We start from the raw sequence: 14,624 nt of genomic DNA, 5'->3' as shown, positions 1-14,624 counted from the left end.
GAGAGAAATTGAAATGGGTACCCACGGTCGAGTTTGAGAGATTTGAAAGGAATTGAATTTCCGATGATAGCTTTGACCTCTTCGAGCTTCTTGGCGTTTCCCGTCACAAACGTCACCGGCCGTGGCAAAACCACCGCTGCTTTCGCCGCCGCCGCCGCCATTTTTCTGTGTCTCAGTCTCAGATAGCGAGAGCAAAAAAGGTCCTCCTTCTTCTTTGCCAACAAATGGGCTTAAGTCCACTCGTATCTAGGCCCATTAAAATTTACGATTGACCAATAATCTAATCATCGGTATGTAAATTGTACCGGAGACAAGATTGCACATTTATTTGGTTTAACCTCTCCGTCGTCGAGAGTAGACGCCAGACGGAGAGAGAACTCAAAACATTTCCAAAATCGAATCCATGGCCAAGAAAGGTATCCCAGAGTGGCTCAACAGTTCTCTCTGGTCCTCCTCTCCTCCTCCTCCTCCCATCGACGATCGTCTCCTCCGCAATCCTCCCGCCACTTCCGTCACCCCTCCGATCGTCGAGCGTCCGCCTCTCTCTCCCTCTCCATCCGCGATTTCCACCGCACCAGCTCCACCTCTTCCGGTTCGTCCTCCTTCCAAATCTGAGATTAACGATTTGCAGAATGGGACCAGTAATGGTGGAGCTGGAATCGATACTCCCCAAGCAGCTTCTTCGGTTGAGGATGTTTCTCGAAAAGCGCAAGTCGTGGCTGAGGTTAGTAGTGCCTTATATGCTCAGTCTGTGCATTTTTGAATTTGATTCATTTTGTTCTGTGTGATTTAGTACTACCTTAAAGTCTAAATATTGGATATATATTTTTACCAGCTATCGAAGAAGGTGATAGACTTAAAGGAATTGAGGAAAATAGCTTCTCAAGGTTTACCTGATGATGCTGGAATTCGCTCCCTTGTCTGGAAGGTAATGCATTCGCTTATGATTTTGGTTATTAGCAAATGAAACGAATGTGTATGTACGGGTGGCATAAGTATGGATCTTTATTGTTATGGTAGATGTTTTTTTTTGTCATTTCTTGTTTTCGAGAATGGAATTTTATAAAGATCTGGTGTCCGCTTCTGTCAGTTTACGCTTCATACTGTTCTCTTGCATGTGACAGCTTTTACTGGGTTATCTGTCACCGGACCGCTCCCTGTGGTCTTCTGAGTTAGCTAAGAAAAGGTCGCAGTACAAGCAGTTCAAAGAGGAGCTTTTGATGAACCCTGTAAGTCCATTTTGGTTATTTGATACTCCGACACTTTATTGATTGGTTTCTCAAGAGATACATGATGGGCTTAATCTATGTTCTCTTTTGCTCATGGAGATAGTTCATCAAAGTTGTGACTAGAGTGGATGCCATTCTTACAATATATAGACACAGTTGCCATTGCGAAACGAGCGATGAAGTAGACATATCTGTTGTCACTAGCTAAGGGTGTGATGATAAAAACTGCACTGCTATTATACGCTATTGTCTGTCACGTAGGTGATCTGTTGACCAAGTAAAATTTAGTGATGTTCAATGGGGAAGCATGGTTTTTATTATTTCGATCCAGAAACTTGTATGTATATAATATGATGCCAGCTAAATAGGTGTCATGCGTTTGACTAAGCAGATTGATCTAGGCCATTGGGCATGTGATACTTCCTAAAGGTACTATTAGAAGATATAGTATAGATAGTAGTTAATGATAAAGAGGTCGGTCATTGTAGGAAGTGCTTATGTTATGTGGATGACATTTCTTCCTTTTTCATGTTTCGTTATTGTTTTCAGTTTAGGATTAACCTGGTTTCTATATATTTTTGCGGCTAGTTAGTCAGAAGTAACAAGGAAAATGGATAAATCAAAGGGCGGTGATAGTAATGACCCCAAAATCGAAAGCCCTGGTGCCCTTTCAAGGTCAGAGATAACTCATGAGGATCATCCCTTAAGTCTTGGAACAACAAGCTTATGGAATAATTTTTTCAAGGTATATTCAGATTTTGCGGCTTTAGATATCGAAAAATATTATCTTTTTTGTTAGACAACTAACAGGCTTAGAGGTTATTAACTTATTATCGAATTATATATTTTGCCTGAAAGTTTTAGATGTAGTATCATGGATGATATAGCTGACTTTATGATCTTTCAGTTATGGGGATGTTATAGTTGATTAATGCAATTCCAATAATTTGATTTATTTTCACGTATCATGCTTTTGCCACACTTTCCTGTCTGCTTTAAAAGCAGATTTAGGAGAGGTATAGGAACTGGAGAAGTACAGCCTCTCACTTAAAGCCTGAAAACCAACTTTCCTATGAATATCTGTAACTTCAGTTTTTATGTATTGGGATAGTTTAGGTTTGCAACAGTTAAATATTTGTATAGGGTGCCTTGTCACATTGAGAAAAAATGCATAGGCAGACTTTTATCACAATGGTGTGGATTTCCATAGGCATACAAAAAGACAGGGTTCTGACTGAAGCTTTTAGTTCTCTCAAGGCTTTGTGTACCCTGCTCCATGCTTTTGGACTTTGTACTACTCTCTGCTGTAAAAGCATGACTAATAATGCTGCACATGGTGTCACTATGAAAATATATTCTATCTTCCTGCCTTAAAATAGTAATTCCGATCTTGAAATGACCTTCCTAATTTCAAGTTGATACTATTCAGGACACAGAAGTCTTGGAACAAATTGACCGTGATGTAATGCGTACTCATCCAGACATGCACTTTTTCTCTGGGGATTCAGCGGTTGCAAAAGCTAATCAGGTTGGGTTTTGGTTTCGCTATAATTTAAAGCGTTTGGGATGATATATATGTATTTTTTGTTTTTTTGACGTCAGCGTTTAGGATGATTAAAACATATGGGTAATGATAGTTTTTTGGCTGACATGTCTTGCATCTCCAGGATGCATTGAAGAACGTATTGACTATTTTTGCAAAGTTGAATCCTGGCATCAGATATGTACAAGGGATGAATGAGATATTGGCACCTATTTACTACATTTTTAAAAACGACCCAGATAAAGGATATGCAGTAAGTACTTGTCGATGATAATATACTATTAATTTTTCTTAGTTGATATGTATTCACATTTGTCTACCTTTTTTGGCTCGTTTGGGTAACACGCCACTCTTTCATCTTATTTGCTTAACACTGGCACTCTAAGTTATGCAGGCGTTTGCTGAATCAGATGCATTTTTCTGTTTTGTTGAATTGATGAGTGGGTTTCGAGATAATTTCTGTCAACAACTCGATAACAGTGTTGTGGGTATACGCTACACTATAACAAGGCTGTCGTTACTCTTGAAGCATCATGATGAGGAACTTTGGCGTCATTTAGAAGTCACAACTAAAGTAATATCAAACAACTTTGGCTGATAAGACGTCTTGCTATTTTCATTAATTATGTCTCTGATTAGAAGATATTGCTAGTATGTAATGCTGCTGGTTAATGTGCTGCATGAATGTTGTGCTGAAGCTAAGTTTTTATCTACCCTAATTACTAGATTAAAAACAATCAAAATGAGTGTGTACCACTTTTCAGAACCTTGAAAGTTTGTGAGCTTCTGTATTCTGTTTAAATGTTTCAGCGTTGTGATATTTGAGACTTATGTGTCAATTTTCAGATAAATCCGCAATTTTATGCGTTCAGATGGATCACACTCCTACTGACTCAAGAGTTCAACTTCGTGGAAAGCCTTCACATCTGGGACACACTCTTAAGCGACCCCGAAGGTCCCCAGGTAGTATTCAGTTTATTACTATTCACTATTCAGCTTCTGTAAGTCGTGAATGAGGTCAATAATTTAAATGTTGCATTCTTGTGAGAGTTATTTAAGGTTTCAATACGTCTGAGCAGCATGGTTTTAGTTTTAGCCATTAAAACATATGCTTGTTGAAGTTACGATAGCAGAATTGAGTTAATTGGATCCTGTTGTCTTGTAAGATAAAAAGCTAACAAGTGATCTGGAATTTAATTGCAGGAGACGCTGCTACGGATATGTTGTGCAATGTTGATTCTAGTTCGAAGGCGTTTGCTTGCTGGAGATTTTACGTCAAACCTCAAACTTCTTCAGAACTATCCTCCTTCAAACATCAGTCATATGCTCTATGTGGCAGACAAATTACGCTCTACATAAAATCTTGAGCACTCCCTTTCCTCCATAAACTCTGCGCTGTACATTATGTGTAAGATAACTTTAGCCGCCTGAGAAAATCTCAGATCAAACCCTGCTTCAGTAGTGTTAAAGACTGATGGTCTTGGTGTGTAACAGAGATATATATATAGAGAGAGAGAGAGAGAGAGAGAGAGAGAGAGAGAGAGAGAGAGAGAGAGAGAGAGAGAGTTAGAATTAGGATTTTGTCTTTCTTATAATTTGCTTTGATCAATTCACAAAACTTTCTTAGTTTGATTTGGTAAATGATTTGATTAAAAAATATTCGTAAAGCTCAATCAAGAAGTGATTGCTGATGAATATTTGTACCATTTCATTTTCGTCCAATAAAGGAAATGATATTTACGAAGAGCAAAGTAGGAAACCAGAGAAATGAGATGTGGAACAATTTCACTAGTCTTGATTATGATTCTTCGTTATCCAGACTCTTATATCTCTTCCTTCTCTTCTCTTCTTTTCTGGTTTGCTTTGTTCTTGCTGCTTACTATCTTCTTCTTCCTGGAGAATTTTAAGACTCTGTTGAAGGATTGATAAACGGATTGGTCTTGCTTAGTTCGATACCTGATCTATGGTTGGATTCTTTGTTTGAACTATGAAGACTGGCGATTTCTCTTGAGACATTAAGCAGATCTAAACATAAGTGACTAACATAATTCCTTTTTTTCTTTTTCCTCGACAACATAATACATTTTGATCTCTCTTTGCTTGTATCTATATATATGACCGGGTATTAAACGCTCAAATATAAAATAGCGAGGGCTTAATAAAAAAAATTTCCCCAAAACTTTTGAAATAATCGTTTGTGTCTCAAACTAGACATTTGTCTGTTCCAAAGTTGAGAATTAAATAACTACAGAAAAATATGTTTAGCTCTTACCCAAAATTATTTTTTGCTCCATCTGTATTAGAATAGATGATTTTTTTGATGACTTTCACATAAATTAAGAAAAATATTTAATGTCTAGTAGTAAATGCATTATTATTCATAATAACATATCTTCATAATTATTAACCAATAGTAATTCATCAAAGTTTTAAATTCTCAATAAATGATTTTTGAAATTTGTAATTTTCAAATATTAATTGATAAAAATATACAAAAAATCATATACCTATGTATTGTGATGGAGAGGGAGTATATATTTTATCAGGAAGTGTTTCGATAGTATTCATTCCTGTCTCACACTCAATGTTTTTTGTTCTAAATGATTAAGATATAATTTAAGGGAAAAAAACTAGCTTGACCCAAATTAAGAAGTTAATTGCTAAACTAACTCATAAAATTTGAAGGTTAGTTGGGTTATTTTCATACCTAAAATACCCTTTCTTGCTTTGTTGGAAAAAAGAAGAAGTCAATTTTACCCTTGATTAAATTTTCCAGGGATTTTAAAAAAAAAATTATACAAAGTCTGTCGGACTAGTTGTGATAGATTTGTGTGTAAACGACAGATTTTTTATCCATGACAGATTTTCTCTGACAGACTTATTTTGGCCGGCAGATTTATTTGAAGAGTGTTATGACAGATTTATTTTTAACAGCAGATTTATTTTTCATGACAAACTTATTTTTGATCACGACAGACTTTCATAATATTAGACAAATTTGTTATAATGTGTGGTAGATTTGTTTTTCATAGTTGCAACAGATTTATTTTTTCGTTAAAAGTTTGTCGTAAAGCGACAGATTTTTAAACAGGAAAATAATTACTAGTTTGACATCTAGTTCTAACAGATTTGTTTCAGGTTACGACAAACTTTTTAATGTAATGAAAAATCTGTTGTTTGATAATAGACTTCTTAACTTTTAAAAAATTACTAAAATGACCTAGAATTACAAATAATGCACATTATTTCATACTTTGTATAAAAAATTACTAAAATTACTAAAATTACTGTGTACATATAATTTTTATCATAATTTATATTTTATATTATATTTTTTTAATTAAATATTAGATGTTTTGTAAATAGAGAAATAACTAAATTTTCCGACAGTTTGTACGGCTAAATGTTTATATTAAATTTTCAACCCGCAATATAATTCATGACCATTTGTTTGTTATATTTAGTTTGTTTTGTTTAGTATTTGAGATTCTATTTTGATATTTAATTTTTATAAGAAAAAATAAGGGATCTAAATACATAATAAACCATTTATACACTATGATTACCAAAATGTAGTTCCAAAATGTACATATAGATTAATTCAAACAGAAAGGTAAAATTTAGAAACATAATGGTATTTGCATACGAAAATATATTTATATTTATCTGCCAAATTTATGACATAAAGTTACATGTACCAAACTCAAAAAAGTAGACGAATCATAAATTCAGTAAAAAAATTCTATAGATAATAAGTAATTATAAATGCATATTTTTGTTCTCGAAATCACATTTACGGATTAGATGAAATTTGGTTAACTTTCTTTTTCTGATTAAAAGAAAGAAATATTCTATATGATTTTATGTTACAGATCCAACACACCCAATAAACCATAAAATATTTAAAATTATTAATTATAGAGAATAATATTATCATATTGAAATTAATAAATCTTAAATATTATATTGTGTTTAAAAAAATTATAATCCTTAAATATTAATTATATTTATAAATTTTTGTAAAGTTTATATATTATTAATATTTTAATTTTTGTAAGCCTTAAATATTAATAATATATTTTTTCATAAAGTTGAAATAGTTACAATATATGAAATAGTACAGATAATATTTTACAATTCGATTACACTAGGCAAACAATAAGTTTTATCATTCGATTACTATGTGAATAATGATACTAATAACAATGTTAGTTTTCAGTGTAAATATTAAAAAGACCAATGCTGCAATAGTGTCTAATTCATATATATATATATATATATATATATATATATATATTACAAGTGAAGCAAATAATAGATATAGATTCATCTGAAAAACAAAAAGCATCAATGTTATTATTTAAAACATTGATACAATACATAAAGATGTCAAATGATCTCTCTATGAAAAAAACAAACAATTTGATAAATGATTTAGTATGGTTTAGGTCATAAGCTGCAAAAAATTGCAGAAAATTAAATTGTATTAGGCAAAATAAAGCACATTATTTCATACTTTTGTCCAACGGTACAGGGGTACTGGAGATTTCATTCCTTCCGTTCTGATATATATTTGATCTAGTTTTGCAGTATATTCACGTAGTTGACCACATATAGGAACATTTTTATCTCGACGGTATGGTACAGTGTCAACATAAACCCTACTTTTAAGCCCGTGCTCAATACGACAATTCCAACGTGATTTAATGTGTCCCTCATCCTTGAATTTAAAGACTTTTTTACCATCGTTGTTTACGTGTTGAACTCCTGTATTTGTGTTGCCACCCGAGCGGCACTGATATTGGAGAACTCTACCGGGTCCGAGTTTGTTTATAAATACTATCTCATTTAAGTTGCAAGCTTCATTTACCCCAAAATAAATGACAGTAACAAACATGAAAAATATTAGATGATTCATTTTTCAGATCGAAATAATTGTTGGAGTAATAAGGGCATCCACTTGTAGTATTTATAGTTTTTATTGTGGAATACATTTTCTATTTAATTAGTAAATAATGCTATTTTTATAGTATTAACTAAATTTAGACGCAACCATGCATGACCAAAATAGAACTTTGGTCAAACGATATTTTAGGTTCGAAATTTATGGTTGGCCAATGAGATTAAGAAAAAAAAATCTTAGTTATATATTACAACTAATCTCGAAACTGAAACCAAACCATATCAAAAAGGTTAAGCAATGGTTTATTTGTTGAATGGGTATTAAATGATTTAGAAATCCAAACCAAAATAATGTGTAATTGACTCATCGAGTTTAAATTATTTGTTGAAAATACAAATTATTCATTCATTGATTTCTAAATACAAGTTTAAATAATGCGTTGTTTTTTCAATAATGTGATGTTAGACTAAGGGAAATCTTGGGCGTACCGGATATATATCTGTTATTTAGCATTTTTAATCTTAAACTATTGTTTAATTTTTCAATTACTATATATATATATATATATATATATATATATCTATATTAACATTTTTAAAGTACATTTTGTGTTATGCCTTTTTAGTTTTGTTTATTTAAAAATTTATTTACAACATTAACCCCTAAAAAATTTCCAAAACTAACATTACTCCATATTTTGTTTCCTAAATAGTTTACATTTCATTCCAACTAAAAAATAACAGCAATTAATATGAAAATAAAAACTCTCATATATTTAATTACACATTTTGTTGTGTTTTGAGATGTTCTTTATCTGAATCCTTGGCAAACAAAGAAAACAACAATTTGATTCCTATTTTGTTTTCCAAAACCTGCGGGCTTCGATTCTTAATATAAGAAGAACTCTGATTCTCATTTATTTAATTATTATAATTAATATATATAAGCTTAATAACATTTAAAATATTACGAATATGTAAAATTTTAAAAATTTAACACGGATATATTATATTAAATGTTTTTCTTGATGCTAAAGTTAAATATACCCGATTATTGAGTTTCTAAAGTTGGGTTCTCGTTTTTATGAACTTTATTAACGTTATAATAATTATTGCGATTGTAATCATTTGTTACTCAAATTTGAAGATTTTTATAGGATTAAAAATTTAATGCGTAGAGTTGTTTTTGGAAAAATCGAAATGTATAGATGTTGTCAAGCTATTTATGGCAATAAACGTATCAAATTAGGTCGATTTAAATAGTTCCATTAAATGAGTGTCCAGGAATTGTTATTTTAGGAAAATAGTTAGGGGTTAATGTTGTAAATAAAATAAATTAAATAACAAAAAATTCAAGGGCATAACACAAAATGTACTTCAAAAATAATAATATAGATTGTTAGAAATACCCTTTTGTAAATACTCATTTAAAAAATATATTTTTTTGTCATTTTTATTTTTCCATTTTTTACACATTTATAATATGTTTAATTAATATTTAGATTTTTTTATAGGTTTGAATTCTCTATTTTACATTTAGGATATAGTTTTGAGGGTTAGTCTTTGGAGTTTAGAGTTTAGAATTTAATTATTTTGTATATATAAAAGGGTAATATTGAAACTGGACAACAAAAGATGGTATTTTTCCAAAAAGGTATAGAAAAAAGAGTATTTTTTTTGCAAATTCCCCCTTTTTCTATGATTCACATAAAGCATTTGTGGAGCATTTACCTCTAAATTATTTTCATTTTTATATATAACTAATTTATTTTGTAGAAAAAAATTAGAGAGTATTGTTTCTTAAAGAACATGTTTTTGTTTTGGGTCAACGGCACATTAAATTAAAAATAATATTCCCTGATTGGTGGTCCAAAGAGGAGGATAAGAGTTTACAAAGAGACTTTCGAAGTAAGTACTCTGTAAAAACGCGCAAAACCATTCACAAAAGTGTTACAAGAATGAGAAATCTTAGATACAGAGAACAGAGGAAGGGAAATTTGAAGCACCCAAAAAACATCTAGGACTAGGAGGTTGGAGAAAGGTGACAACTCATTTTGAGACTATACCATTGCGAGTAGCTCTGCACAATTAGACTAAAATGCTTAGTACAAGGGTATTCTCCATAGCCCATAGTAAAGCTTCTAACTTTGAATGTAGAGGGAATGAGGTTTTCACTTGCTTTTAGCTAACAATAAAAATTTCCTGATCACCGATTTGAAAGCACCACCATCTCAGAGCTGGACTAAAAGCCGATGATTTCCACGAACCATCAATTCGACATCTAAGATGTGAAGGATTAGGTAATGGTTCCATCGATTCATTTAGCTCATCCGTAAAGTTATGAGCTTCTTACCATAATGACTGTTCATTTAGAGCTTGATTTATAATATCAAATGCTCTAGAGGTAATTACCTTCTTATTCCTTTCTATAAAACCAAAGAATCCAAGAGAAACAAGTGATGTTTAGCTTGATCATCCAAGTAAGGTAATACTCTCCAAAATAAGAAACCCATATTCAAGTACACCGAGGTGGATGGGAAGCATCATGGGAGCGTTGGAAAGGGAGAGACGTTCCAAATTCGTCGAGAATGTGGACACTCAAAGAGTGAATGATTGGTTATTTGTTATGCAGTCTCACATCTCTTACACAAAGTGGCAAAATGACCCCCCTCCCCCCGCCTGATGTGCTAAACATGCAGCTACTCGAAGTGTAACCGAAGATATTTACCAAAGAAAAAGCTTGATTTTTTGGTGGGGCTTTAACTTCTCACGCTTGTACACTTAAAGGATGTACAATTTGGTCCCCACTCAACCTCTTTTTCTATGTTACTGAAACGACCGACCCATTTTTTTAAATATATTATTAAAGTAGTGCTTTCATACTCACTAACCATCTAACCACAATCAAAACAAACAGTAGAAAACCAAACAATACCATTAAACCAATAACCAATAATTAATAAAATAATAACCAATGATTCAATCCAACAGAGTCATAAATCAGATAACCAGCAACCAAACAACATTCTAATGACTCAACTCTAGCAACCTAACAGAAGCAAGACCACAACAATGAGCCTCTAGAACATCCTCCTCTTCATCGCCTGGATTCCACGATCACACTTTGCCTTTACCTGCACCACAATACATATGAGGTGCGTGAGTATTTTATAAACACTTAGTGAGGCAACCCCTCTCATCTATTGGGTTATACACACAAGCAACTGCATCGACCGACACCAACCACTGCATCGACCGACACCAAGTGGGGTTGCATCGACCCACACAAGCCAGCGTCGACTGATGCAAGACTCATCTGCATCGACCGACACCAACACTGCATCGACCGATGGATGCTCGGTATTTCACAAAAATCCCTAATTGCATCGATCGACACCTCCACATGGCATCGACCAATGATCCTAGGTCAAATCGCGCGTCCTTGCATTGCATCAACTACCACCCGGGTAAGGCAAACCTGGTGGCGGATGAATTAAGTCGGAAAAGGTTGGCCATGACTATTGAGAAGGACATGGAGTGCCTTGTGGGAATTATTAAAACCTTGCGGTTGAGTGCAGTAACCGAACACTTGGAACCATTAGGCCTGCGAGCCGCAGACCATGTTGATTTATTGACTAGGGTGCAAATTGCACAAGAGAAGGATGGGGATCTTATACGGTTGTTCAGGTTGGAGATATGGTTTATCTTAAAACTGTAACATACAAGGGTAGAGACCGCGCGTCGCTGAACACTAAGTCAACCCCACGGTACATGGGACCGTACCATATCCCAGAAAGGATGGGGACAGTGGCGTATACGTTGGAACTACCGCCGATAATGGCAGCCTTCCACCCAGTATTTCACGTTTCTATGCTAAGGAAATGCATAACGGGATGGGAGAATGTAATCTCCGAACCTCCACCTGATTTACAAGCGAACATGGCTATCATCAGACGACCGGTTTGAATAGTTGGTGTTAAGTTAAGGGCTGGGCAGAAAAAAGAAGAAGGTTAGATTGATTCAGGTTGTGTGGGATTGTGAAGGAGTAGGGGAAACAACCTGGGAAATGGAAGAGGTCATGAAGGTGAACTTCAGGAAGTGGTTCGATAACAGAGAAGTTCCACAGAAGGGGAACAAAGATTCGAGGACGAATCAATCCTAAATGAGGGAGAATTATAACGACCCGCTCTGGATAACCTAGCGGTACGTACGTGGTATGATAGTGGTACGTATGCAGTACGAGTAGCGGTACGTACGCGGTATGAGTAGCGGTACGTACGAGGTATGATACCCGTACGTGCGCGGTACTGGCCAAAGACCGAGAGCCAAACGTTCACGGCGGACGATGGCACCGTTCATAGTGAACATCGGTCTAGTTGGACCAGGATTGTTCGAATATGAAAATGGAGAGTTCTAAACGACTGAAGTGACAATAATGAAAAGATGTTTGAATTGAAGAAACGAATCCCAAGTTTACATTGATTGATGATGCACACATGTAAGTTTCTGGATGAAAAACGGGATAGTAGAGTGTCTAGTGTAAGTGACAGTACGAGTGACAGTGAAGTAGGAACTTTCGGGTCGCATCGGTGAACGATGGATCGGGTCGATGCGACACAGGTGGACCAACATGACCATGGGCCGATGGATGGCCCGGGAACTCGGGATCCTTGCGAAGGATTTAAGCCTACTCACGGAAAAGGAAACTCGAGGGAAATGGAAATTCGCGGAAAAGGCAATTCGGGTAGGATAAGGATAGATGCGAAAAAGAAGGGAAGTTAGGGTGCGATATGGCTTATCGTTTTGGAAAAACTCAAGGCAGTTTAGTCGACTCTATAAATAGGTTGATAACCCTAAGCTCTCAAGAGAACACCGCATAGAAACCCTTAAGCCGCCGCTAGAGATAGAGTGAGAGATCCATCGATCATAGACCGAGTTTTCCTAACAGCCGTTGAGAATCCGAGAGTCATAGTCGAAGGAGATATCTGTAAGTGGTCCTCCAACCTAGTGCATCGATAGTTACGATTTCAACATCAGATAGTAATGGTGTTTGATTTGTCCGTGTAGAGGCGGAGATCATATTCGCGAATAGAACAAGAGAAAACCGAGAGTTAACACCTTGGGTTGTCGAAACCAAAGGTGAGTGCGTGACTGTGGCCGAGTTATTTGGTTGATCTCTTGATCGATGGTTTATTTAGTCTTGATTGCTTGCTTGTCTTGGTTAATGTTTTTATTGCAAGAAATAGATGGTTGGTCTAATCGATTTGGAAAACTATCTGTTGGGTTATATGACATGCATGACTTTATTGAATTAAACCTATGTCGGATTGAGATTATTGAACTGAGCCTAGTGAGACGGGATGACCACTCCACTAAGCAAACTTTTTTGCTTACGCTTCCGTTATGGTGACAAGATAAGAAAGGTCCAAGGATATGGATTTAAATGGTTGACCATGTAACACCCCGAACCGTCTGATGGCCGAAACCGCCCAGAACGGCCCTGGGACGCTACTTTGGAAATAGTAACCAATGATCCAGCCAAGGTTCTAAAACCCATTTATACTCTTGGACAGTCCATCGGTGCTATTTCCACCACTTTAGACATCACTTAGGCTTGCTAACCATCATGATGCCCAAGAGTTGAGCCGATCCGGACTAAGTCAATATCAGGCATTACTCGTATTCAAGATATAAAACCGATTATACATTTAAATATTTCACAAAGTTAACAAAAAGACTTGTAAAGTTTGTGGCCAGGCCTAATGCTAAAAAGATTATACATTTTGTTTTCTAAACATAAAACATACTTTTTCTTTACACAAAGGCACAAAACTACTTCGGCCTCCTATCGTCCAACACGCCCTCTAGTTTTCCTCTACTGGTTACTTGCAGGACAAAATACTATTAGCCCTGGGAATTCATGTATCTGATCGGATTCGGGTTCGGATGTTCGGTTTTTTGGATTTTTGGATGTAGAGATATAAAACCCCATCGGTTATTTTATAATATCAAGTCGGGTTCAGATCGGGTATCTTCGGGTTCGGGTAATTTTGGGTAACCCGAATTCATAAAAAAAAAATTACTTTCTACCTCCCTGTTCTTATCTCCTTCTTCTTAATCTCTCTTCTTCAGCCAAAAACCCTAGATTTGTTCATCCAAGATCACCACTTTAAGAATCAAATCCTTCAAATTCTCTACAAAATCTAACATCTATAGCAAATTATATGATATGATTCATATTTATCTTCCAACCTCACTCACTCCTCAAACCCACAAACTATCACTTTTTTTTTTGTAGATTTGCTTGTCATGTTTTTAGTTAAATTGATCTAGGTAATGAAAAAAATTAAAATGTTTATGGATTTTCTTGATTGATAAAGGAAAAAATAAGTCAATTTTAGAATATATATATATATATATATATATATAATAACTAAGGTGGCAAAATGGTTTATGATGTACCAATAAATGCCTAAGGTATTGTGTTCAAACCCACTTAGATGCATTTTTATATTTATTTCGGGTTAATTCGGATATACTTCGGGTATCAGGTATCCGAATTTCAAAGATACTAAATCCGATCAGATATTTAATACTACCCAAACCGAACTGCCTATTTTGGGTCGGATTCGGGTTTGGGTTTTGGATTCGGTTAAAATGCCCAGGCCTAAATACTATCATAAGTAATTAGATTCTCACATGTCCCTGCAGAAGATTAGATTCTCATCCCAACCCCAAAACACAAGGAATCAATTAGATTCCCATCCCAACCCCAAAACAAAAGGAATCAATCAACCAACACTAGACATCAGAGAAAGCATGCGGAAGGTAATAAGCCAAGTAAAACCAAAAGCAAGCAATCAATGCAACACGCAAACTTGAACAAAGGAAAATTTTTTAAACAAGTTTACTAGGGCCCAAATATGCTGCCTTCATCCCACTTCCTTTTT

At 34.8% G+C, this 14,624-nt stretch overlaps 1 protein-coding gene across 2 annotated transcripts in view; it reads left to right on the top strand.

Moving 5' to 3' along the window:
- Positions 1-4,429, top strand: part of LOC104723819 (TBC1 domain family member 13) — a 5,047-nt gene extending 618 nt beyond the window's left edge. Inside the window, exons 1-9 of one of the 2 annotated variants that reach the window (XM_010442230.2) lie at positions 308-724; positions 836-928; positions 1,125-1,229; positions 1,822-1,974; positions 2,659-2,757; positions 2,897-3,025; positions 3,167-3,346; positions 3,619-3,735; positions 3,976-4,402. In XM_010442230.2, the coding sequence (XP_010440532.1) occupies positions 404-724; positions 836-928; positions 1,125-1,229; positions 1,822-1,974; positions 2,659-2,757; positions 2,897-3,025; positions 3,167-3,346; positions 3,619-3,735; positions 3,976-4,131 (1,353 nt within the window). In that variant the 5' untranslated portion in view covers positions 308-403 and the 3' untranslated portion in view covers positions 4,132-4,402. Of the gene's footprint in view, positions 1-307; positions 725-835; positions 929-1,124; positions 1,230-1,821; positions 1,975-2,658; positions 2,758-2,896; positions 3,026-3,166; positions 3,347-3,618; positions 3,736-3,975 lie in introns of those variants that run through there. The other variant, XM_010442231.2, reaches the window with a different exon arrangement.

Source organism: Camelina sativa, chromosome 11 (assembly GCF_000633955.1).
Source record: "Camelina sativa cultivar DH55 chromosome 11, Cs, whole genome shotgun sequence".
Taxonomy (NCBI): Eukaryota; Viridiplantae; Streptophyta; class Magnoliopsida; order Brassicales; family Brassicaceae; genus Camelina; species Camelina sativa.
The sequence above is the reverse complement of the archived record's forward strand: the minus strand, read 5'-3'. Positions and strand labels throughout refer to the sequence as shown.